The sequence below is a fragment of the Zeugodacus cucurbitae genome, chromosome 2, assembly GCF_028554725.1.
Source record: "Zeugodacus cucurbitae isolate PBARC_wt_2022May chromosome 2, idZeuCucr1.2, whole genome shotgun sequence".
Taxonomy (NCBI): domain Eukaryota; kingdom Metazoa; phylum Arthropoda; class Insecta; order Diptera; family Tephritidae; genus Zeugodacus; species Zeugodacus cucurbitae.
The window spans coordinates 78,721,055-78,747,945 of record NC_071667.1 but is presented as its reverse complement, the minus strand read 5'-3'; the positions used below and the strand labels follow the sequence as shown (position 1 = coordinate 78,747,945).

The following is a 26,891-nucleotide window of genomic DNA, read 5'->3' as shown; positions in this document are numbered from 1 at the left end:
ACATAGACACACACCAAGACATGCATAATCACCGTAGAAGTGCGGACACTCAGCACATTGTCTTGGAGCGCATGAGTCAAGTGCAAATGTGTCCGATACTCATACTCATGCGAGACGCATACTCACACCGCGAGCAATTTCGGACCACTGTGGGGAGCCACAGACACCCAACACACACACTTAAGTCACTTGCAAGCCAAAAGCAAAAATCACCAACACCATCAACATCCCGGGCAGTTAGCAAAAGTGCGACGACAGCAGCGACCGCGTCGACGGCTGCGCACAGGTGACACAAGCTGGAAGCGAATCGAATAGAAGACGCTAGGCAGCGATCGTACAGCAGTTAGTCTGTGGAAGTTATTCGAACCGTTAAGTGGTGTGCTAACCAGCCAAAAAGTGCCTAGTGTAACGAGCAGGCGAGCAATCAGAAAAATTGAAAAAAAACCCTCAAATCAAAATTTTTATGAAAAGTGCTGAGCAGTGTTTCAATTTAACGACTATTGACTGGCAATTGCTGCTGCAATACGAGTAAATAAAGTTAAATAAATAAATATTTTATAAAACACAATTTGCGCTGCAGTTGTTGTTGTAGTGTAGCGTAGGGCTTGGCGGTTAGTGCTGTGCGGTGTACGAACTGATTCTTGCAAAATTATCGGTGTTTTAAAGGAACTGTCAGTGATTTGACGAAAACTCGTATACATATGTATGTGTACAAAATAGCTTGAAATTTTGTTTGAAAACTGCATTTTAAGAAATTGAAAGTTTGGCAAAAAAGAAACACTTAAGTTTTTTGCACAATATTTTAACTATTTCACGGTGTCGGATTGTACAACGCGCTGCAGTTTAAACACAACGGAGAGTCGTTTGGTCGTAAATTTAGCAAGGTAGGTGAATTATATTTTTTCGAACTTCAATACTTATTAATTAAAAGGTAATTTAAATAAAAAAAAAAAATTATTTAAAAAAAATATAATTGTGAAATCAAAATCTAAAAATAATCAGAATTGTTCAAAATTAAATATAAATCTTTTTGTATATTTATTAGTCGATTCCCTGCTTTGAGTGCAATACCTTTTGCCATAAAGTACAAAAAAGTACAAATTAATGACGAAATTTGATTTTTATTTTTTTGAAAAGCGAAATTTTTTTGAAAATTTTTAAAAGTAAAGTAAATAAATAACAATCATATTTTTTGAATGTTTTGAAAAATAATTAAAATATTTTGAAATTTTAAAAACAATTTTGAAAAAATTTCTAATTCTTCATAATAAATTTTTAATTGTCTTAATTTGTCATCTTCTTAATATTAACAATTTTAGTATCGCCGTTTTTATTTATATTTGATAAACAATTTTGGAATTCACTGGTTGTATAGTCAGAGTCTTGCAAAAATATTTTTTTATATAAAAATTAAAAAAATTAAAAAAACAAAAAATGTTTTTATAAGTTAAAAAACATATCAAAACAATTTTTTAATCTATATTGAAAAGTACCATATTCGTCCATACCCATTTTGAAATTTCAAAATAATTTTTCGGGAGATTTAATATATTTTTTACATCTCAGAGTCCCAGCATTCCGATAGCACTTGCATATGTACAATCTTCTTCTTTGTAAGCCTTAGTTGAATATTTTCGGGGCTTAAAATATATTTAATTACAGTTGAACTTCCATAACTCGTAGTTCTTCATAACTCCAATTCTGGAATTGGCAATAGAAGTCAAAGTCAAACAAAAAACCTTCCGGAGCTCGAAGTGTCTTTAACTCGAAGTTTTTCTGTGGATTATAGTGATTCGTGTTAGGGAAGTTGAACTGTATTTTAAAAATTTGAAATGGACCTTTCATTGAATTTAAGTTCTGATTCTCGAAAACGATGTTTTCGAAAAAAAAAAACATTATTTATAACTTAAAAAAAAATAATCGTATATTTCCAAATTCTGGGTGTAAGAAAAAAATAGAGAATTTGAATTTTTTATAGGTTTTTCATACCTTTCTATACAATATTCTGCTTCTAGTAAAGTTTTTACTTCCTAATACATTAAAGTTAATATCAAGAATGCCTAGAATATATAATTGCTCTTATTGGAGTCCAGAAGCAAGAACCATTCGGCTATATTTACCAGCTCTTAAACGTCGTGTTTTTAATATGACGCTAACAGGTATTTTTTTAGTGAAATTATTGTGTTTAAATATTTGAAATATCAACGAAAACATGTGCTTAGCGGAACTGGCTATTTTTTTAAAACGAACTCTTGTATGTCGCTCAGTTTCAAATATTGCCAATTTACACCCACAGCAATAAAAGCGAGCGTCATTTCAGCGAATATTCTCCAAAAAATAAAAATTAACAACAACAACACAAAATAAATTTTCAATGCAAACATAAAAGGCATTACTCATACGTCAATCGCATGATTTGGACCAACCAGGTGACCGACTTGTCCGCATTTACTCATCTTCAAAAACCGCTAACTTGAAGATTGTCGGTAATAGTTTCGCCAATTATTTACGAATGCTGCCCTTAAGGCGCGCACCAACGAAACTGGTTGTCGCATATACATACGTATGAATATATATGTATATATATATATCTTTTTAACTTAAACATGCATACATACATACAAAGATGTTGAAGATTCATTCATAATTCGTTAATAAAAAGTTGTCGCTGCAGAAAATGCTCATATGAAGAAAAATAAAACCCATACAAAAAAAGAGAGAGATCACAACAACATTGAGCACAATGCTGGGCACTTTACGTCAATGCATGTGATCAACGATCATAATAACAACAACAAGCGGCCGAAAATAAAACTGCAAATTGTCGCAACTTCACTGGATTTTTGGGGATTTTTTTTTCAAAAAAAAAACGTAAATTTTTGGATAAAAAAAAATAGTTAAATACACAGGATGAGAGATTTTGTGCACAACAATTGCTAAAATTGCTCACAACAACAAAAGTCGGACACAAAATCTTTCACACTAACCCACATGCAATGTCTCCCAGACAATCAACGGCGCATATGTAGTTACGTTACGTTAATTAACGCAAGAGCATATGTGTCTGTATGTATGTATGTAAGTAAGCGCCAAATGGCACAAACGTGCGTGTGATAGGCTTTTTTCGTAACAAAATCATTTATATTTTTTTGTTTGTTGGGCACTTGCGACCGGAGATGAAAGTGAAAACGAAACTGCTGACAGAGAAGAAGTGCGAGAAGAAAAGGTTCACAACACAATCAAAATAAAGGCACAAACCTCTATATGTATATATACATATGTATATATGTATGTGTGTGTGTGCATGTGAATCATAAATCAACTGTGAAATTATAGTGGGTTAGAGGGGCGCATATGCTGTTAATTCAGCTTTGTGAAAAAATAAAGCAAAATGCAGACAAAAACGTGATAACTATTAAATACACAAGCTAACCAACAGCAACAACAATGCAACTACATGTACTACTTTTGTTAAAATGTTGATATGTGCGCCCAAAAATATGGTTTTCTTTCTTCGACAGCGTCAACGACCAACCAACCGGTCGCAATGCCCTTCACTCGCACTTGTGACCGACTGCGTCGCGCTGCTCCAGCTCAGATCATATTGCGCTGCGCCGATTTTCACGTTTGTTTACCTTCTTCTTCTTCACTTGCTCTTATCGCTTTGGCCAAATTAATCACTTAAATAATGTTAGCAGCCATAAAGCTAACTTGGCTAACAAATATTTTTGTTTGGTTTGGTCGTGCGGAAATCAATTGAACTTGTCGGCAGAATTGAGATTTTAAGGTCGGATTTTGAAGAGTATTTATTAGATATGTAAATATATGGTTAAGGAATTTAGTTTTATTAGAGAAAAAAATAAAAAAATTAGAATTTTATTAAAAAAAAATATGAAAAATTTTTAATTTTGAAAAATTTTAAATTTTTTTGAAAATATATTTAGTAGCAGTTTACTTTGGAAAAAACAAATTGGCTAATCATTAGCAATCATTTCCATTTTTCGATAGCTTTTTATTATGAGCTTAAAGTATTTTGTAAGGAATATACTTTCAATTAAAAATTCACAAATATTATTCAATTTAAAACCAGAAAGGCAGAACAAAGTTCGGCTGCAACCGAACAATTTATACTCTCACAATTTATTTATGTAATTGTATTTATTTATTTATTTCGGCATAATGCCCATTAGAATAACAAAAATATGAGGTGTGGGGTAATACCTGAACAGAATTCACTAATTTTCATCACCAAGCTACACTATATTCAAGACAATACGCTCACTTGACGCCTGTTGTGTTGCGGTTGCGTGCAAAAATCAAAAATATGCTAAAGCCAGGTATGGCAAGCTCAGTGTGAAAGGCTCTTAAACGAAATTCATAATTCAAGTAGAAGCTAGTGTAGGTGATGTACACATAAGTTGGGAAATTAGTGGCAAATGTTGAATTTGTTATTGATTTTGAAATTATTTTTGACTGTAAGGCGGCATTTAATTCATACACAAATATTTACATTAATATGTGGCTTCATATACAAAGTTGGCGTCTTATTGATTTTCGTGATTATCTATACATATATGTACAGTACCTGGCCATCGAATTACGAACAATTACGAATTACAAAAAAAAACTACGGTTACAATAATTGTCAGCCGATAACTATAAAGTAGGCAAGCTTATTCGAATATTATACCGTTAATTATACAGTAGAAATATAGGCAAAGGATGCCACCCAGGTTGTAATTTTGTAACATTCACCATAAATTAAAAACATTGTCAAAAAATTAAAAATATTGAATATGCTCTCCGTTCGTAATTCGATGGCCAGCAGCTGTATCTCTCTATGTTAGATCATCTAACGGTTGTTTGTAGGTCCTAAAACTAAACAAGTTAGAGTTATACATACGCACCAAAGAGATCAGGGTGACGAGTAGAACTGAAATCTGGATGTCTGTCTGTTCGTCCATTCGGATACATACAGCGGTGAGCTTTAGTACATAAAAAAATTTAATTTCAATCGTTACGAAGCATTTTAGTTCTAGTGTATATCAGTATTCTCTAGAAAACCATAAAACCATTTCAAATCCATTCAGACTTATATTTTTTTGAAGTCTTTATTGATCGAGTACAAATTCAAATTTTCTCGAGACCCGCAATAAATATGAATTTCAAATTTATAAAAATAATTATGTAACAATTCCGGGTTAGATTTGTACATAATTGAGGTATCCAAAATATGTCCAATCAACTATCGGCATCAAAATGTCGAAGTTATTCTCTTGTAATCTTAATTTATCACTTATTATGAAGAAAATATTGCCTCACATAATTTACAACTATTTAGGGCTGTCAATATTATATGAGTGTTCAAAAAATAACGATAATTGTCGTTTCTGAAAAAAAAAATATTTATTCATTCCCCGTTGGACATATGGACAATTATAAATTTTAAAATACCTTTTCTTTAACGCATATCGTACATTCCTACTTTCATATATGTTTTATTAAAGCGAAATACGTGATATTTTTAAATCTTAATTTTGAATTGTTTATATTATGTAAAATAATGATGAAAATGCATATAATTAATTTACAAAAATAAAAATAAAATAATATTATTTATAAAACATAATTTAAATAAAAAGTCATGTTTCACTATTTGCCTTAGGCCAGCAAAAATAAAAAACCTGCATTTCAATATTTAGATGCGAATGACTAAACACTTTTCAAGAATGCATATACATAGTAATATATTAAGAAAAGTAAAATGTTTATAAGATTCCGTAAAAACGGCCCTTGCTCACCTTACATTACCAACTCCACAACGATTGATTAACTACAAACTACTCTTCGCATTCCACACATCTAAAGCGCTTTTGTTACATTCTATTCTTATTTTTCTGTATGCATAAAATATTATGAAAGTTGAAAGAAACTCCGAAGTCATTGTAGAATTTCGAAATGCCAATGGGCAACGAACAGCTTCAGCAGCAACAACTAAAATAAATAATATGCAATAATTTTCAATTCAAGCAGTTTAGCTACAAAGTGACGAACGCTATTGCAACATTTGTGTTTGCAGTTCATTTGGCAGCTGAACTGCCGTTTAGAATGATCTTCCGAGTCGATGGTCGAGCACTGCATACTCGTACTTGAACGAAGTGCGAATTGGTTGCTCTCAATATAAGTCGCTAATCAGTTGTTAGGACAAGCTATAAATTAGTTTTTTGGGGATATGCAAATATTTGTAAACATTAAATTGAAAACTTGTTTACTCTAATAACTTCAAGATGATTGATGTGAAGGCCTTTTGGTGTTTATAAATAGTAATATTAGAATTGGTTGGTGGAGGGAGTAAACGTACTGAGATTTTATATTGATTTTAATTTAATTTTATTTATTTGAATTTATTATGCATTATGATGGCATTAACCATGTTTTTGATGCTTGTTTTGCATTATGCGCCAAAATGTATGCTACGATTTTCTGATTTTGGTATACTGTTCTCTTTCTCTTAAAAGAAATAAAATATTTTATGAATGGAAATTATTAAATAATAATTTAAATTAACTAATAATAATAATTGAATAATAGTTCAAATATATAGTAATACATAATAATTTAAAAATGATACCTTATAATTTTCCTCACCCACACACTATCAAAATACACTTATAAGAAATTAAAAATCAAATTTTAATTACTTACAAATTCGCTTCCGAGTTGTCACCCAACTACCACCAAAAATTTAATTAAACTATTAATGAATTTGTACGCTAATTGGCATCTTCCCTTCACTATGGCACATAAGCTCATTGCTACTGCAATTATTTGCTGCTCAAACACTTGCTGACACACATACACACACAATTCAAGCGATCATAATTATAACGAATTTTCACAACTTGCGTCTCCTTCGTTGCATGAATTATTTACGACAATTGTCACTTGTTAGCGGCGCAAAACTGACGCATAACGGCGACAATGCCAACGCAAACCAAAAAATAACCCTGAGTTAATTTTTGGAAAATTCACACATGCATGCAGAAAAATAAACAGACCAAAATATCATAACGCGTAAAATGTTTGAAAATATTGCAAATTATGCAACAACAATGTAGACTAACAGAACAAACATTATATACGGGTGTGTGTGTGTCTCTATAAGCTAGTGATCATCAAATCACTTTGATCACCATAAAACTCACACAAAATTCAATGTCAACTTTCGGTGCGCAGCTGAGCGTTGTAGCGAAGATACAGCAATGAAAAATCATCACCGAAAAATCTATTGCATGGTAGCGCATGCAACAACAATAACAACCAGCGACTCACTAATGGCTTGACAAACACTGTCGAAGAAGGTGAATGTGGAGAATTTGCTAAGTGTTGAAGGTTTTGCAGAAATTGCTAACCTGCTATATGCGTATCTATAAATTACTAAAATTGTTGTTGTTGATGATTTTGACTTTTACTAATTTATGTAAATAAATATTGGTGTTTTTGTTGTTTGTTATAGAATTGTAGTTCTTTACTTTTGCCTTCTTATTAGATTGTGTTGATGTCGGCGTGCCGCTCAGAATGAGCCGCTGCATATGAAATTAGTTCTGAAATTCTTTGCATGTATTTGCTGATTACAAACTATTTTAATGATCTTTTTTCATAAATTATTCAACAATCTGATTTTATCACTATTTCAGTATTTAAATTTCATTAGTACGAGACTGTTATGAGTTGAGATTATTATTTTTCGTTTGAAGCGGGTATGTAGTATGTATGATAAACGCAGAACATTTTTGAAAGAAAGTGAAATTAAGTATCTGTTTTATTATATCACAAAACACTGCTTAGACTGAAAAATAACTTAGTAAAAATATATGTATGTATATATGGGGTGTGTTCAAAAAATAACAGGAATTTTTTAATTTCCAATTTTTTTATCTATGAAAGATCCAAAGGCTATTCCAAAAATCGTGTTTGAGAATTGCTTCGAGAATTTCAAAGACAACAACATTAATATAGACGAATGATTCAATTTTTTTTTTTCAAAAAACGAAAATTCCCGTTATTTTTTGAACACATCCCGTATGTGCAAATAATTAGCAAGTTGCCAAAAATGAAAACGAAATTGGCACATATGTATCTCACCAACACTTTGCAAAAAAGTCAATGCCAGCGCGATGCAGAGCCAGATCGCAATGAAAAGTTATCACCTCAGTGCGCATAATGTATGTATGTATGTATATAATGATGTGTATATGTATGTATGCCTCCGCAATCAATTCCTTACTAATGACTTGGCAAACAAGTTGTGCAGCCGGCAGTAGTAAATGCGGGGATTTTGGCTTGTGATGTTGATGCCTTAGGCAATAAATTTCTCAAATGCCTGATTAATTTATGTTAATTTTATAATTCTGTTCTGGAATTATAAAAAATGTTTTTCACAAATTCTCAAGAAGCAATAAAACGTATAAAATTCAATGTTATGGCCAAGAATTTTGACTTATTATAAAGATTTGGTTTTGCCATTATGTCTTTAAAATGATTTCGGACAAGTGACCGCCGCGGCTGGCTCGCACAAATTCCATCCGAGAGGCACAACTTTCAACCACTTTTTGCAGCATTTGAAGCCGTGTATCAGCAGCTAACGTTATGTCGGAGTTAATCTTCTGTTCATTATGAAATGGCAAGCCAAACTGAGTATAAGCCAAGTAACAGCTGTCAAAAAGAGCAACTTCAAAAAAAGGCACTGAAAATCACACACCTATAAAAACACCCTTTATTTTGAGTTATGACACTATGAGTGCAATTAACCCTCTACATAATCGGTTGTAAAATATTTCATTGCCAACTAGCGTGAACTGGGAAGAACTGTGATTCCCTATGTGATTGATAATAAAAATATTTTACAGCAAGTTTGTGCCTTAAGTCTTTTGTGCGATGACGCTGCGTTTGTTAGAATTATTTAGTGAGTAAATATAACAACAAAAACATAAAAAGTCACCACAAATCAGGAAAGTTGAGATGTAAACACAGAAGCAATTAATTACAGCTGTTAATATGATTGACAAATGTTTATAGTCATTGCATATGGCGACTAAACGCTCGCGCCTCTAATGTTGAAGGCAGTAAAGTAGCAATTCTTCTTCTTCTTAACTGGCGTAGAAACCGCTTACGCGGTTATAGCCGAGTCCACAACAGTGCGCCACGCATCTCTCCTTTTGGCGGTTTGGCGCCAATTGGTAATACCAAGTGAAGACAGGTCCTTCTCCACCTGGTCCTTCCAACGGAGTGGAGGTCTCCCTCTTCCTCGGCTTCCACCAGCGGGTACTGCATCGAAAACTTTCAGAGCTGGGGCACTTTCATCCATTCGAACAACATGACCCAGCCAGCGTAGCCGCTGTCTTTTTATTCGCTGGACTATGTCTATGTCGTCGAACAACACATACAGCTCATCATTCCATCTTCTGCGGTATTCGCCGTTGCCAATGTTTAAGGGACCGTAAATCTTCCGCAAAACCTTTCTCTCGAAAACTCCTAGTGCCGTCTCATCGGATGTTGACACCGTCCACGCTTCTGCACCATAAAGTAGGACGGGAATAATGAGGGACTTGTAGAGTTTAGTTTTTGTTCGTCGAGAGAGGACTTTACTTTTCAATTGCCTACTCAGTCCATAGTAGCACCTGTTGGCAAGAGTGATTCTGCGTTGGATTTCAAGGCTGACATTATTATCGGTGTTAATGTTGGTTCCTAGGTATACGAAATTATCTACAACTTCAAAGTTATGACTGTCAACAGTGACGTGGGAGCCAAGACGCGAATGCGCTGACTGTTTGTTTGATGACAGGAGATATTTCGTCTTGTCCTCGTTCACCACCAGACCCATTCGCTTCGCTTCCTTATCCAGGCGGGAAAAAGCAGAACTAACGGCGCGGGTGTTGTTTCCGATGATATCAATTGCATGTAAAAATAACAAGAATAAGTGAAAAAAATCACTGATGACACTTGAAAATCAAAACCTAAGCGGGTGTTTAAGCGTAGATTATGCAAATAGTTTCGGTTAATTTTCATTTAAATATTAATTACTTGATTTGTGGGGGAAATGAGCACTACACAGTGACAAGAGAAGTTAATCATTATATGAAAGTATTGAAACTGAATTCACCAGTTGCAACATGACCTAGGGCTCTAGCAATCTACTAAAAATCAAAAATAAAAATAAATAAAAACTTGGATTTGGTAATAGATTTTCAATGAAAACTCGAAAAGAACTTGTTTTGGTGAAAATGCATATTAATTAATATTAATATAAACACTCAATTTCCTTGAGGCTATTTTTAGCCAGCACTGCATGTCTGCCAGTAATTTGGTTATCATAAAATATTGAATTTGGACTTAATATGCGCTAGCAAGATCAATGGCGCTCGCTGACTTCTTGTGTGTCGCCTTCGGCATATTACACTGCAGCTTTGATAGCGTTCAAGGTCAACCGGTCAAATGTCGAAGCAGACATATTATATACAAATATACTAGATGTATAAACAGCTGACAGTGTCTAAGCACCAAAATCGGCAGCAAAAGCAACGGCCAAGCAACTGGGTCTAAATATCAAAACACAGATATGATTTATAAATATATAATTATATACATTTGATATCATGCATTTTATTCACCTGATTCCGCTAATTTTCTTAAACTCAAACACAAAACAAAACGGCGTAAAAATTATTACAATTTTTCCATGCATAAATATGTACACTTGCTGCTATTTCCGTGCGACTGAGTGTTTGTTATAAATTCTTTTCGGCATTTCGAGTGGCTAATCAATTGAAATTAAGCGAATGTGCATTAACTTGGCCAATATGATTAAAGTGTTAACAACCACAACAAACCATACCAATGCAGTGCGGCATAACATGAAACGAATTAACACGACATAACATAGCATAACATATGCATGTAATCATTTAGAGTAAAGACAATTTAAAAATTAATAAAATCAAAAAATCAACACCAAAAGCAAATACAAATGCAAAAACAAACACAGCATTGCAGATCAAAAAAGCAACAGCAGCAGCCAAAGTGGCAGCAACAAACAGCTGCAAGCATTCATTTCCTACAAACAGTTAACCTTCAAAATTTTAACAGCAGCAACAACATTTATAGTCATTGCCGTCTTCATCTTGTTCGCCATCACCTTCAAATGGCAGAGGAATTAGTCGAAGACTTGATCAATATTCAGCATGGCGCTGCGCAGAGGCACACACACACACACCTCCAAATATAGTGATTTACATAGTGGAATATGAAATATGTCTGTATGCTGTATGTACGACGTCTGTATGTATTTAAACATTCATCGAATATTTGCGCATGCGTAGTGAAATTGTCATTTGATCGACGTCGCTTCGTGGCTTTAAAGCGCACGTGTTTGTGTTTCGCGCCAAAAATTCGTGTTTCATTGTTGTGATTTTATAATTTTTTTTAATTCTTTGGTACAGTTTCAGAAGTATTACAAGTATGCTAAATAGGCCTAAGTGGACAAAAAGTTGTTTTGCCAAGTTTTTTTGTTTTAAATTTCAGTAAAAAAATATAAAATTGAGGCTTTTAATATATGTATGCATGTCTGTCTGTTTGCATAAGTTTGAACTCCAATTTGCTCTTTCAGTTTAAAAAACAAAATTTTAATTTATTTATAAATTGTAATGAAATCGGCGGGGCTAGTTTTTGAAGAACTTTAATTCTAGGCAATAATGTGACAAAATTTAAAAATAAATGCAGAAACACGTTTTTGGACAAGTTTAATTGATTTAAATTTCAAATAAAGACAATAAAAAAGGTGATCATCACCAGCCTCATGATCATTAGCACAAATATATATTTATAAATATTTAAAAAAAAAATCTTTAAAAACTAGTAAGACAAGTAAAGATTTTTTATTCATGCGCCTATCGGTTGCATAATCGTGTGTAAAGTTATATACATATGCATGATATGAAGAAATTCTTGCATGTTGTGAACTTGAAAAACTCTTAATGCATAAAATGTTAATTTATTTTTATTTAATTAATTTTAATTAATTAAGAACTGAAACGAATTTTTATGGGAAACAATTATTTAAAAAATTTTAATTTTTTGGCAAAAGAGCTTAAAAAATGTATTAATTAAGAAGAAGAAGAATTACTTCAAAACGTTTTTACACTGAAACTGAAACTCCAAACGTTTTAAAAATATTTGAAATTTGGCTTTTCAAGCTCTTAAGAACTTTAAAAATAATATCAGCTGTATAAATTTCCCAAAATTATCAAAAATGAGTATAAATGTCAATTTTGACAGCTAGCTATGACTTGCAGTTAGGCGCTGATTACGTAAAGGAGAAAAAAGGAGGGTACAAATATAGAAAATATATTAAATTATATTAATTTCATCCTGAGCCTTTAACAAACGAATATCGCAAATCTCATACAAATACGTCTAACGTTAGCGAATGAAATGAAAATTTTGACAATTGGACTCTCCAAACCCGTGAAATTTTAAAATATATAACTCCCATAATTCTTCGACGCACATATTCGAAATCATAATTTGAACTACCAGAGAATGAGAAAACGTCAAAAACTTGTTTAGCTTTAAATAGCAGTGCAACTTGTTGTCTTTAGAAACAGAATTCATGATATTCCAAATGAATTGATCATTGATCTTACATAAAAGCGATCATTCAAAACAGTTTTTTTTTCGGAAATGTTTAGAAGTGCGATTACCAAATATACTCCATATGAAATGTATTGAAATGAAAACCTTCTCACACCTTCTTTGCATACTTTTGAGTGCGTATTGAGACTTTTTAAACTCAAATATGTTTATATGTATGCACTTAGAATTGTCAATCATTAATATAGATCCCCTTTTTAGGGAACTACTTTGAGTATATACAAATTTTCAATATTTATTGTTGTCAAGTATCGAATGATTGTCAAAATATTATTATGCGCGACGAGTGCGTAAAACTTTGCATAATAAGCCGGCTGTCAATTGCAATATCAAAATTTAAAAAAATTGTACACTAAATACCGTGAGCATTAAACCCAAAACCCTGTGAGAAAAAAATCCCAAAAAAAGGTTAGGTGATGTTATTTTAACTCAACAAAAATTCGTTTTTGTTAAATAGAATTTGTTTAATTTCTGTTTAATTATAATCATTGAATTATGTATTGAAGTTTTTTCAAAAGTTTTTCGGAAAACTTTTATGGTTCATATTTATATTCGGTATATTTATGTTAGGTTTATAATGTATTAATTTATTTTAATGTTAACTACGAAATATTTTGCTCTAAAAAATGCTTCTTCGAAAAAATAATATTAGTTAGAAAATATCAGCGACTAAGAATTGATCACTTAGCTGTCTAGTTAGCTGTCATTTATCTAATTAACTATTAAATATTCTCGCAGGGCATGTACCAACATATCTCCATAATTGTACGAGTCTATATATACATATTATCTACTTAAATATGTAACGGCAATACACAATGGCGTATAAAAATGCAAAATAAAAATTGAGTTGAAATTAAAGTGGCGTGTGAGGCAGCGCCGCCCAAAGTAGGCAACACCTTCTAAAAAACTCACTTTTATAAAAGGCAAGCGATCATTTTTTAGAATTAAAACGCACGATGACGCTACTGTCAGAACTATTGAATAGAATATTTAAGTTAAAAGGATCACAAGAACAAAACACACACTTAGACATATGCGTAAATAAGAGTATATGCGAATGGAAGAACGTGCGTCGAATTGATTTCGCTGAAATCGTGCTGTTGATGAAAAAAAATTAAAATTTTTTTAAAACATTACGGAAATGCGGGGCACGCAAAAAAGTACAAGTAAATATATTTTTATATATTTTATATAGTATGTATGTATGTGATCATATAGTTACGCCCCAGACTTTTATAGTAATTTGTACTTTGGAATGCCATTTAAAGACGCAGATCAGTCGCCTACAAATACACCTATACAAACACACTTGTATTATTAAATTTTAGCATAATGTTTGTTGTAATTTAGACCGAATTGACGTTGATCAGTGGTTCATTGTTGAAATTTCAAATATTTTCATATGATTGGGTGTACAAAAAAAAAAAATTTGGTTGCTTTGCGCCATGAATGAGTCAGTTTAACAAAGCGCTTGGAATGGATGGAAAATGCAGTTTACAGTCTCCTAATGCTTTGTTATTGTTATTTTAAACAAATTGCTGTATGTTTGGTTTGTGAATGAAAGTAACAAGAGATATGTGAACTTTTTCTAACAATGAATGAGGAATTTTGTAATTTTTCTTATGGAAAAAGCATATAATTTAAATATTAGTGAATTAAAAATAACATACATAATTGAATTAATTTAAATATGAATAAAAAATGATTAAAGTTGAAAATTTAGATTTTAATTTTTTTTTTTGAAATTTTAACATTTCTCCAAGTGAAAGTTATGATTTTTTATTTTTTTTTTGTATTTTTTTATTATTATTTCCCCCTACTATAACACTCCCACCTCCTTTAAAGCGCACTCGTATACCATTTTTATTACAAAAATATAGTTTAAAGTGTCATATTTACAACATTTTTATAGCTTTTTTATGAAAAGAGTTGACGATGAAAATGTGCAGCTCAGCGTTTGTTGCCATAATTATTAATTATTAAGTGAGCTTGAGTGCTTTGGAAGTGCTGCAGATTACAGCGCTGAAGTGTCTTTATTGCTGTAATTAGTTACAGTCGTAACTTTGTACGGTACAATTAGCGGCTCATTCATTAAGAAACACATAATTAAACGGTCACGTCGGCAAATGAATTTGCGAACCAACTGCAACTGAGTATGGCCTTTGACTTTTTTACTGCACAGTGATAATGGTAGCAATAATTCGTTCATTAGACAACAGAAGTCACACTTTAACCGCTCATTATTGTAGTAATTAACTAATGATGTATATTGATTTGGTTTTATTTTGGGAAATTTAATAGCCCAGAAGTTATCCTGCTCTCAGAAAAAAGTATGGTTTGAAATAATTTTTGTGAGAATTATGATATTATTCTTTTATGTTTACTATACTGCCCCACTTGTTTTAAGGGTAAAAAAATCGTCTTTCAACAATTTGAAATAAGTCATTCATAGTCGTGATTTATCTCCCGGGGTTTCCCACATATATTTGACTTTGTAGTATAACTATTTACATTTAGTAAAAACCCCAACTATTATGATTGAAAATTACCAACATTAGAAATATAGACATCCACTTATAAATATATAGAAAACATGATTGCTGAAACCCCATTAATCAAATGATGATAAGTTTCAATTCCGTAAACATAAATCAACAAATGATGTTAGATAAAATTAATTAAATTTGTCTCCAGCATTTTGTATTTACTCAAAGCCATTACTTTTTATTCATTGTAAATTAGATTTTATATATTAGAAATAAAAGTGAAACAACAACACAGAAAAAATGGGTGTGTGAATCAGGTTTCATTATTCTGCGGGCAATGACAGACACAATAAAAACGTTATTATTTAATAATATTATGCAATAACTCTGATTCTTTGTGATGACTACTTGAAATGAGCTGCATAACTGGTTTATATGGAGACTTTCGATCATCAACAGACTCTGATAAAGATCAAAGGTATTCATTCTACTGTCGTTTCTATCTTGTTTATTTCTATAGTAATGCTAATGAAAGTAGAAACGATTACTAAATGTTTAAATTTCGTCACTTAATATTTTGAAATCAAATAGTTATCATCTCTCTCCATATCCCTGTGTCTCTGTTTTTATATTTTGAGCGTTTTTGCCACACTTTTGCTGTAAAATACTGGGTAATTAAATGCAGTAATGCTGTAAGCATATTCATTCCTAAATATTTCTGAAAAACGAATTTGTCATGACATTGTCATGTTAATTAGTTAATTGAAAATTACACCGTTACAAGCACTAATTTATGCAGTTTTGCGAATATTATTAGACAGCTATTAATATTTATATATATGTATATAAAATATATTTATGTATATGTATAATAAAATTTTTTTCGAATTAATCAAATTTGCGAAAAGTGTTACTAAAAACAATCAATTTTTTTTTTGTTTTAAATATTATATGAATTTTTAAACAACTAGCAGAGCTTGCGCGTGCGCCGAAGCAAAAACCAGATATGTTAAATACAAAAGTAGCAACACAAAGTCCCTTGTTATTCTACAATAGTAAAGAAATTCTTTTTAAAAAGCGTTAGCAACAACATCAGCAATAAGCAACGTAATAAAAGTAAGAGGTATAAGTAGGAATTATGAAAATGAAGACGAAATATGCAAATTATTTCTTCGTTTTGTTTTAATTTTATTATTTTGCCAAAAAAAATTGTTAGATCGGCTGATCCACGACGTCTTGGGAGCGGCATTAATTTCCTTATTGTTGCTGTAATTAGTTTTATGACATTTTTGCTTTTAGGCAAAATGACACGCCATGTTATGCCATGCTTTGCGCAAGCGCAAGTGTTTAGCAAGTTATTTTCAATTATTTTTATTTTTATAAAAAAGGATTTTTATATGCATATATATATATATATTGTTTAATTGTTAAAGAATCTACAACATTATGTTGTCAACTATTAATTGAAGCGCTAGTAGAACCGTTTCGATACCCGGATGTTAAAAATAAGAAAAAAATTGGGGACTGCTATCTGTAATGAAAATTTTATGTAAGGAAATTTGAGAAAACTATGATAAACCATGTGAATATGAATTTTTAATTTTGAATTTAAAGGTTTAAAAGAGATTTTTGCTGAAAAAATTTAAATTTTACAAAATATGTTTCAGAAAAAATGAATTTAAAAGGGTTGCCACCTCTTTGAAATATTTTAATTAAAGAATTTTCAATGTGAGCATGAAAGTAAAGGAATTTAAGCATAATTTAATTTAATTATTGTTATGTATATTAAGCCCACGACTGTGCCTACGGCGTGATATATGTATACTAGTTTGAACGTGTGTACTTTTCTTTATAAAATTAACATAAATTTGTACACATGTATGCGCATGTATGTTCCTATTATTATGCAAATTGACTTCACTAAGTTTATTGAAGTATTTTTTTTGAATTTTTATTCTGATTTAATCAGCTTTTTTAAAGCACTTTTCGTTGTATGATTACTTTCAGTTCTAAGAAAGATTTATTGAAGACTTTAGGTTTGCAAAAAAGTCGCAAAATTGACAAACTTATAAACAAATTAATAAAAGAGAGATAAATATACAAAATTTAATCTTTTAAATTACTTTCTTGTGCACACATAATGCACTCATTGTTTAAAGTAAATTTTATATAGTTTCTCCGAGATTAATTTATCAAAATCAAAAATTTGAGGTTAGATAGCTCAAAATTTTACATCACTGTCACTTCAAGTCATAAAAAGAACAAACAATTAATCTCCTCCATAACATTTCCCTACAGGCTACACATAAATTCCCCTCAAAAAAGGGTTTGTTCAAGTAGTTATTAGTTGCCGCAGGCTTTAAAGTCCACGCGAATTATTTAAATATGCACTTAAGCATATCGCAATTCTTCATTAGAATATCTATTCCCACTTAGCCGTAAATGCCCATATATATTCCACGCAGGCCAGGTCATAAAAATTTTTGGTAATAACAAAATGGTAAATACACAAATTTGTTTCGCTAAAAATCATATGATGCGAACATGCGATGCGATGCCATACAAATATTTGATTTAAAGCTAAGCTTCACCACGCGTTAGTTGCGGCTGCGCAGTACACTAAATGCTGTTCCATTAAACGAGTATTTCACACGCCCCACACGTACGCTGACTAATATAACTGAGTACAATTCCTATGCAATTTTTGTTTGCTAACTTCTAAGAACGTTGGTGGGCCTCAAGAAGTTTTATTTCAGAGTATTGAAATTGAAAGTAGATGAAGACCACACACGCGTTCATTGTAATGCTCAATTTTAAGTGGAAAACACATATTATTTATTGTCAAAAATTTGTTCTGAATCTTTAATGAGTTCGTAGGAACCGAAATTCCAATTTAATTAGATGCAAATGGCATTGTTGTTTGCCATTGAAATTGCTTTGTTTTCTACACTTAACGGTTATGGTAAATATTTGTGTAGACGCATGAAGGTTGATTACATGATTACTTGATTGCTTCTTGAATTCCAACGCTCATTGAATGCAAACAAATATTACTAGATCTAGCTAAGAATATCTTTTATTTTTTTGTTAATTATTTTGCGATTACCCTCGCCTAATAAGAGTGATATACCACCTGCAATTTTTTAGTAAAAGCTGTTGATCCATTTCATGATTTGCAATTCTTAATTTCTTTCTTTATGAAAAAATTTATGATAATTTTAATAGATCTATGAGATAAGCCGAGAACTTACAAACATCTCTATGCTGTGACGGATGGTCTTTGCTTACAATAAAAAAGGGTTGAAGAGCTTTGGGGCCTATGACAATTTTTATGAGACGACTCATTTCTATTCCAGCCAATTCAAATTTCTTGCTGAAGCTATGACTACCAAGATGTCTCCACCTCAGTATTGCGAAAGCTGGAAAGTGGTTCAGAAAGTGACTAGATATTTCCACATCCCTTTCTTCCACATAGATTTGGTAAATTCCATCTACGTCAGCATTCCTAGTCTCAAGTGGTGTGGTGTCCATTGCACAGTGTCAAGTAAGAACACCTACATACTATCGTGATCTTGTATCTTTTTATATGGCAAGCAGTTCAGCGGATCTTCTGCGTTCCACTTTGGGTCAGAAGGACGTCCCAACCAATGCTTAACGATCTCGCGAGAGGTCCTTTGATACAGCACTACTAGAATGCAAGAGGTCAACGGAGCACCGGCTCTTGCTCAGCCTAATGATAGATTTCGGTAGGTCACTGACCTCAAAAACAAAAGAAGGGAGTTTTCGACATTTTAATAATCGGAAAATATCTTCTCAGAAACCCGTTATATAATGATAGTGTTAACGGTTGGTTCAACATTCCATAAAAATGAGATTCGTATTCGATAGGAAAAGCATTTGATGTTCATGTGACCACCATAACCTAAAGAGTTCTACGACCGTTTTTTGAAAAATGTCATCTGATGATTTACTAAAAAAATACACAATTTGTATTTTATAACGGTTTTTATTACAAACGTTCGTTTAAGAATCCCTACATATCTACATAAACCTCATACCTATATTTTATATATGCACATACATACAAGGTATATGCCGTTATAGCTGTTGAAGGAGCGGAAAACCAACGACATTTGGACACTTGACATCGATCATAATTATTGCAACAGCGCACTGACATACCATACATACATATATTAACAGTTATTTATTACACACACACATGCGCAAGAGTGCAAATGCTTTATTGACAATCGGTTTTTGCTCACTTATGTTGTTGGTGCTCTCGGCTAGGGCGCTTACAGTCAGTAAACCATTCTTTTGTGCTACGGCATAAATCACCGGAAAAATAATGAAAGAGTGGCTAAAAGTACATACATTTGAATATATATAAGTGGCGTTGTAGCAATTCAGGCGTTTACACGTGTGCTGCTGTGATGAATTGCGTTTTTTCCCTTTGCGCCACTGTCATTACAAGCTTACAAGCTTTTGGCTGTGCGCTTAGTTGCACTGAAATCTGAAAAAAAGCGCAAATTCGCACTTTTAACACTGAGACTCCTTTGCTCCCGTCGTCCCGCTACCTTTGTAGTGACTGACAAGTGACTACATTGTCGTTGTTGTTATTGTTGCTGCGCAGCTTTTGTGTGACGAATGGCCTATGTAAGCGATAAAGAATCCAAATTTGTTTCGATTTGCAATTTTTCCGTATGTTACAATTTAGTTTTAAAAAATAGAGGCCCAAAAATTGTAAAAAAATATAACGAACTCGTGCATGCAATTCTCTTTGTTTGCTAAGCTTGAACTTAAACAGTTTGCTTCATTTTTAATTTCACGCTAAACTAATTTCGACTGTGGACCAAATGATTTTCAAACCAATTTCATTTTTTCATCTTCAATGTTTTTTTTTTAAATCTGGTCTATATGCACACATATGTACATATGTCCGTCCATCAGTGCGCATGCGGATGTGTGATTATACGCTTTATCTGCTTCAAGCTTTGCTTACATTCATGTGACATTGTCCCAGTTTATGGTTTCGACATATCGAGAAGTATCACCTTTATTTGTTGTTGTTATTAATGTCTTTCAGTTTTAATGTTTTTTGTATTTTTTTTTTGTTTTTTGGTGTATGTTCTTCAGCCAGCCGCTAGTGTCGCTTTTGTTTTCCATATTCATAAATACACTATACAGATATATATATGTATGTATGTATCTCTGTGTTTATCTGTTTAATTTGCGTTTGCGACGAGTTGACGGTTTTTGGCGGTGCGTATTTGCATATGCGATGGACGTTTGTGTGACCGACCGACCGGATGGTCTGAGCCTGTTTTTGATCTTCTTCTGAGCATATTATTGGTTTGTTTGTTGTTGCTGTGCATAAATTTTGTGTGATAAAAAAATTATATTGGAAATAGACTAAAATAGTTAATGTTGTGCGACTGTTTTTCGTTGTGTACGATCAGTCGGCTTGCGGGTCTTAAGAAGTGCGGATTATGTAACGCGGAAAGTTCTTGCCATCATTGCTTGCTGTGTGTTTCTGGTGATTGTCTTGCTTAGTGTACATGTGCTTAGAGGAATATGAAATAATTATGAATTAAAATAAATTATAATAAATATATTATAAATATGTGTGCCCTCAGAAATAATATATAAAATTATATAGTGAACATTTTAAACAATTTAAATTATTATTTTGTTCATAATTATATATGTATTTGAAATAAAAACTAAAAAATAAAAACTCTCTCCTGTTATAATGTAGTCTATGGTTACAGGACATAATCTGGACTCAATTTAAATGATGTGTGAATGTGCTTTGTAACTCCAATAACAGAAATACTGCTATAGTGTATTTTTCTGGTGTTCTTCTCCGAATATCATTCAAATATTTTGAAAAATCCTTTTAAAAGGATTTTTACTCAACAAGAACAATCTTCAAAAAATATATATGTATATATATAAAATTAAAGTTAAATTAAATTTAAATTAAATAAGAGGTCATTTATTTGCTTCGCGAAGCTCCAAGAGGAGTTATAAAAAAAATTTACAAAATAATTTCTGAAAAAATCTACTCAAGTTTTGAGGTTTAGTGAAAATTCGGAATTGTTGGGGAGTGTTTCATAAAAAATTCCCCATCTATTTGGACTATAAGTTGCATTCTAGAATAGAAAATAAGAAGAGGAAAATAGTTGTTTCAGAATATCCAAAAAATATTTATATTTATATTTATATGCTGTGATGTTGTGCTGGGATCACAGATACGACGTCGGTCCGTTTCCAATACAAACTCTTCGTGAACATTTCAGTGTCAAAGAGTTTTTTCCAAAAACTCCTACAGTATTCAGAGTTAGAGGGGCATACAATGAGGGGTATAGTCGAATTTAGCTGAAGATTCTAAGGATTGAAGAATATTGTTCTCTTAAAATACAATAAAATAATTTTTGTTTATATATTGAACCAGACTTGTGTTCAAAAAATAACAAGAATTGTTAAAAAAATTTATTTTAAATTTAAGTTTTTAAGAGTTTCCAAAAATCGTATAGAATCGACGAAAATTCCCGTTTTATTTTCAACACACCTCGTACTGATTATTTTATTTAAAAAAGAAAGTAAGCCATTTTTTTGTACTAATATAGTAAAAGTGGTAACCAGATATTTTCCAGCAGTTTTCAAAATAAGTCTAAATAGTTCCTAACTAATTACTCGTTTATTTCACCATACTAAAATCTAAATTGAATTATGAATGAATTATTTACAACGTGGGTTCCCCTAAAGTGCATGGATTTTCCAAAGCAGTGACAGAACTTATGTTCAGTACTAAGCAATAATATATGCGCATTTTTTAAAGTGTAAAATATTAGCTTCAAAATTATTATTTTTCAAATTCCACGGGGAAACACACAATAAATATTTACACTCATTGAAAATAAATTTAGTAGAGTCGTACCTCAAATATTGTTGTTATCTGCTGGTGAAACCAACTAACCGACTATTAACATTTATTTAAATTTTATACAGATATATTTAATTATAAGCTCACACGATTTTCTAGCAACAAAGTAACTTTTTAGTGAGAGTATAAGACTAACAAGTATAATTGCTTCTAATACTTAATAAGTACATTCAAATATTTGTCGCAAGAAGATTCTTCAAAGTAACAGTAAAATAATAAATATTTTAAAAGCAATAAAAAAAGAAGCACGTATACGTATTTACCTATTTGATCAACACTATTTGAGTAGTGAACTTTTAAGTGCTTCAACTGTGAAAAGAAACTATGTATATCGCAATCAAATATTTATAAAAGCACTTACAATTTGTGCGTTCTTTTCACACCGAAATAACAATGACATTGTCGCTAATTAACAAATGAAAACATTTCACTTTGTCTACTTTCAGATATTTCCGTTGTGTACTGAATTTTCCGGAAGTCTCTCACTTAAAGAAGCAACTATTTAAACCTTAATTAACTGTAATAACCAAAGCAGTTAGCGAAAATGTCAGCTGTACGCATGAACGATACGAATACGATTGTTGATCGTATGGTCAACTTTCTGGTGGAGCACGAGGATATGCGCACGAAGAGCTGGTTCCTGTCGAATGCGCCCGGTCCGCTCTTCATGATCTTGGCTGGTTACTTGTATTTCTGTTTGTATGCGGGACCGCGTTACATGCGCGATCGCAAGCCGTTCGAGTTGAAGAACACACTGTTGGTGTACAATGCGGTGCAGGTGCTCTTCAGTTGGGTGCTATTCTATGAGGTGAGTTCGACGGGAGTGTATTGTCATAAAACGGCAGTTTAATTTACTCACTTTTTTTTTGGCTTTTTGCAGGGTTACAAAGCCGGCTGGGGTGGACACTACAATTTCCGTTGCCAACCCGTCACCTATTCGACAGATCCGATTTCCATGAGGGTAGGTGATACTATCTATTTAAGAAAGTGTCGTAATATTAAGCTGTTATTGGTGGTCTGATAGCTTCTATTAAAAGAAATCGCTTTAGTGAAGGTCGTTACACCAGTTCTTACGTGAGCAAAACAGGTTACGCGCGAATTAATTTTCTTTTTTTCTTAATGATATGCTAATAAGATAATTTGGTGTTTCAAGTTCAATGCTAGCTAATCAATAGACAGATACTGAGGCGGTGTGGTCACTGTTAAATACAGATCCTTACAAATAATGCGTACATGAAGTTGAAGAACACTTAAATACATCCTCTTGGACATAAAAACAATATTTTTGAAATAGTAAAACTAAAAGCAATTTTCTGGGGAAAAGCTCATTGCAGTATATATTACAAGCTCTTTCGACTTCCGAACAGCAAGGAAAGGATCTAGCTGTCGATTTTTAGCTGGACATCATAGGAAGAGCCAAATCATACGAGGAGTGTTCAAAAAATAACGCGAATTTTGTTAGAACCTCACACTAACAATGCCTCAACCTCCATATTCGCAGACATGGCTCCGTGTGACCTTTTCCTATTTCCAAAAATAAAGAGAACCGAAAAGGCACATGAGAAAGAAAGGCACATAAGTACATAATATCAAATTTAGTGAGAGTATTTTTGAAAATCGAAAATTACTCTAACAAATCGACATTCTTCAATAATATTTCCAAAGCAAGAAGAAACTGGAATTATTGAACTATAAATAAAATCAGCACAATTTACTTAGGTTTATTATAAGTTTCTTATTATATTTGTATATATGCATATATGATTCTATATATATCGCAGATGGCGCGCGCTGTTTGGTTGTACTACATTGCCAAACTCACTGAATTGCTCGATACCGTATTCTTCGTTTTGCGCAAGAAGCAAAGGCAAATCTCCTTCCTGCATCTGTAAGTAACGCTGAGAAGCATTTTACATAAGTCTACACACCCCTAAATAATGAATTAAAAAATAATTAAAATATTATTTTTTCTATGTACTTAGGTATCATCACACCCTGATGCCCGTTTGCGCCTTCGTGGGCGTTAAATATTTCGCCGGTCAGTTTGCTTTTAACACTCTTTATATTTTATGAAATTTAATTAATTTCTTTGTTTATTTATTTTCTTTTCACAGGCGGCCACGGCACACTACTCGGCTTCATTAACTCCTTCATACATATCATTATGTACGCCTACTACTTGCTCTCTGCCATGGGTCCCAAGGTACAGAAGTACTTGTGGTGGAAGAAATACATTACCATTCTGCAAATCGTAAGTTCAACTCTTGAATGTTGTTGAAAGAAGTTATTCTAAAATGTGCTTGTCTTCCTGCAGATTCAATTCCTGATCATCTTCGTGCACACTCTACAAATCCAATTCCAACCAAGCTGCAATTTCCCCAAATCCATTGCTGCTCTATTGACCTTCAATGCCGGTCTCTTCACCTACATGTTCAGCTCGTTCTATATTAAGAACTACAACAAGGAGGCCGCACAAAAGGCGAAGGCGGATGCTGCTGCTGTCAAACAGGATTGAGCTACTTTTCTCATCTCTTTTGCTGTTCTCTATATTTATTTCAATACTTTTGGCACTTTTCTGTGTTCTGCTGACTTTGGACACGGGACAATTTATACGAACTCAATGCGATCAAGTGTGTTGGTCATGCGACAGTTTCGAGTGCCTCACTCAAGCGCCGCAGGAGTGTCTTCATCGCTCTTGGAAAAACATTTCGCCTAAGCCAATTGATTCATGCTTTTGTTATTGCACATAAATATTGTGGAGTTGAAATTTATAAACAAATTTTGAAAGGGTAGTTAATCTAGCTTTGTAGATAGTAGACTTGTACGCCCCCCCAATGTACATACATACAAACATACATATATAATATGTATATTTAGTTAACAATTAATTTTTTTTAATTGTAGTCATAAGTGTAAATTGTAATTGCAATTACTTGCGGTATAAGTAATTTGAAAATATATATATTTAAGTTATAGAACGATCGTTGCGCTTTTGCCACGAGTCCATAATGCGATATTTGTTGTCGTACAATTTTATGAAGTGCAATCGAACCAAATATTTTGATTTAGTTTAATTAGGTTATGTGTAAAATATATGTAATCAATGCTTGATTTTTATATATGTATATCCTTAACGACACACACACACACACATACTACTTTCATAATGATGATTATGTAAATGTTTTTAAATTCCTGCCTATAAATACATATGTACATCTATATGCGTCTACTGTAACAGAACAGCACCAAATAACTAAAAAAAAAATTATTAAAAAAATTAATTTTTAGTTTTTATTTCTGTTCTGTTACATTAGCCATGTATAACGAGAAAAAATAGTTTTAAAATTATATTAATGTTTGAATGAAATTGAATTCTTTTTGGAATCTTTAACACTTCATCATAAAAACACATAAACATACATATGTACAAAAGTAAATTAAGCATATATATAAATATATGTGCGTGCTATAGCTTTCCTGGTGCATTATGTAGTATGTGCACCAGTCGGCTTGATTTTTTACTATGTTTGTATATACCTGGTAATCGAAAACGAATAAATGTTTTTAGACATGAATATTGTCAACTGAGTTTTTATTTTGCTTTAAACTAATGAAAGTGGAATTGCAATTATTAATTATAAATTAAAATAAAAAAATTAAAGACTAAATTAAATTAAATAATAATAAAAAATTACAATAATTCGTGAAAAAAATTACAACTTATAAATTTTTTAAGGCAGTGCTTTAGAAGCCGAAAAAAACGTTTTATAGCAATTTTTTTTGAAAGGGAAGGAAATGAATGCGGAAAACGGAATTTTAAGACGATAGTGTTTTATATTTAAGGCTTAAAAAACAATATTTATTATTAAAAAATGTTGAAATTTTTTCAAAGTATGTAAGTAAGTATTTTTCATTTAGTGCCTGGTGTCTGCACTTGTAAATTGGTGCCGGTGATGGAGGTCGTGCGATGCATCTGAAACAGTCGAACCAAATTTTTTTTAATTTTTTTAAGTTTCTTTTCTTTATGAACTGAAAAAATATCGAAGAAGATATAAAATTCCAAATTTTTTCGAAGTTTGAAAAAAAAAATTAATTTTTTAAGAAAAAAAATGAACTTTATGTTGCAAAACAAGTAGCTTAAATAATACTTTTGTGCAACTTTTTTAGTTCAAATAGAAGATAATTTAATACTGAAGCTAGATCACTTTGGTTTTTTTCGATTGGACATATATTCTTTTTGCTATCGCCGGCACCGTTTTCTAACACTTGTGAAAATGAAAACTCGAGAAAACGCGCTTTAAAGTTTTCCTGAGCATTCGCAACTGCTCGACGCTCGGCCACTAAAACTGATCTAGTTTCGAAAATATGTCGAATTGGGCTCTGGAATTTTAAAGACATATTCTTGGATAGTTTTGGAAAAGATTAAAAACAAAACAAAAAAATCGATTTTTTTTAAGCCTGTGAAGCAGACTACTGCCTTAATAGTTTTGACCGAGCCTTTAAATATAAGCCTTATATTTCTACGCATAGAAGGCTGCCCCTATTAAAGGATCTTAAACAAGTCAAATCTTTCTTTGCTAGCACTTCTAAGTCCATCTGTTCCTCTTCCGGTTTTTAAAAAGTTGTTTACTTCATTTTAACTTCCCAAAGAAATTAAATTAGGAACAGTTTCAATTAACTATAATTATTTATCTTTACATCGTACTTAAAAAATATTTGGAGTTTGAACAAATAATTAT

General features: G+C 32.1%; 1 protein-coding gene across 3 annotated transcripts; it reads left to right on the top strand.

The window, feature by feature from the left end:
* Positions 1 to 268: 268 nt before the first annotated feature.
* LOC105213317 (elongation of very long chain fatty acids protein AAEL008004) lies at positions 269 to 25,727 on the top strand. Of its 3 annotated transcripts, none has more exons than XM_011186042.3 (7): positions 269 to 884; positions 22,596 to 22,957; positions 23,030 to 23,110; positions 23,931 to 24,037; positions 24,132 to 24,187; positions 24,264 to 24,400; positions 24,464 to 25,727. In XM_011186042.3, exons 2-7 carry the CDS (start codon positions 22,694 to 22,696, stop codon positions 24,662 to 24,664), a joined length of 846 nt encoding a protein of 281 aa, XP_011184344.1. In that variant the 5' UTR covers positions 269 to 884; positions 22,596 to 22,693; the 3' UTR covers positions 24,665 to 25,727. The 3 variants fall into 3 exon arrangements, with proteins under 3 accessions (XP_011184344.1, XP_011184345.1, XP_054091294.1); XM_011186043.3 differs by lacking the exon at positions 269 to 884 and adding an exon at positions 20,618 to 20,736; XM_054235319.1 differs by lacking the exon at positions 269 to 884 and adding an exon at positions 20,702 to 20,725.
* Positions 25,728 to 26,891: the final 1,164 nt, after the last annotated feature.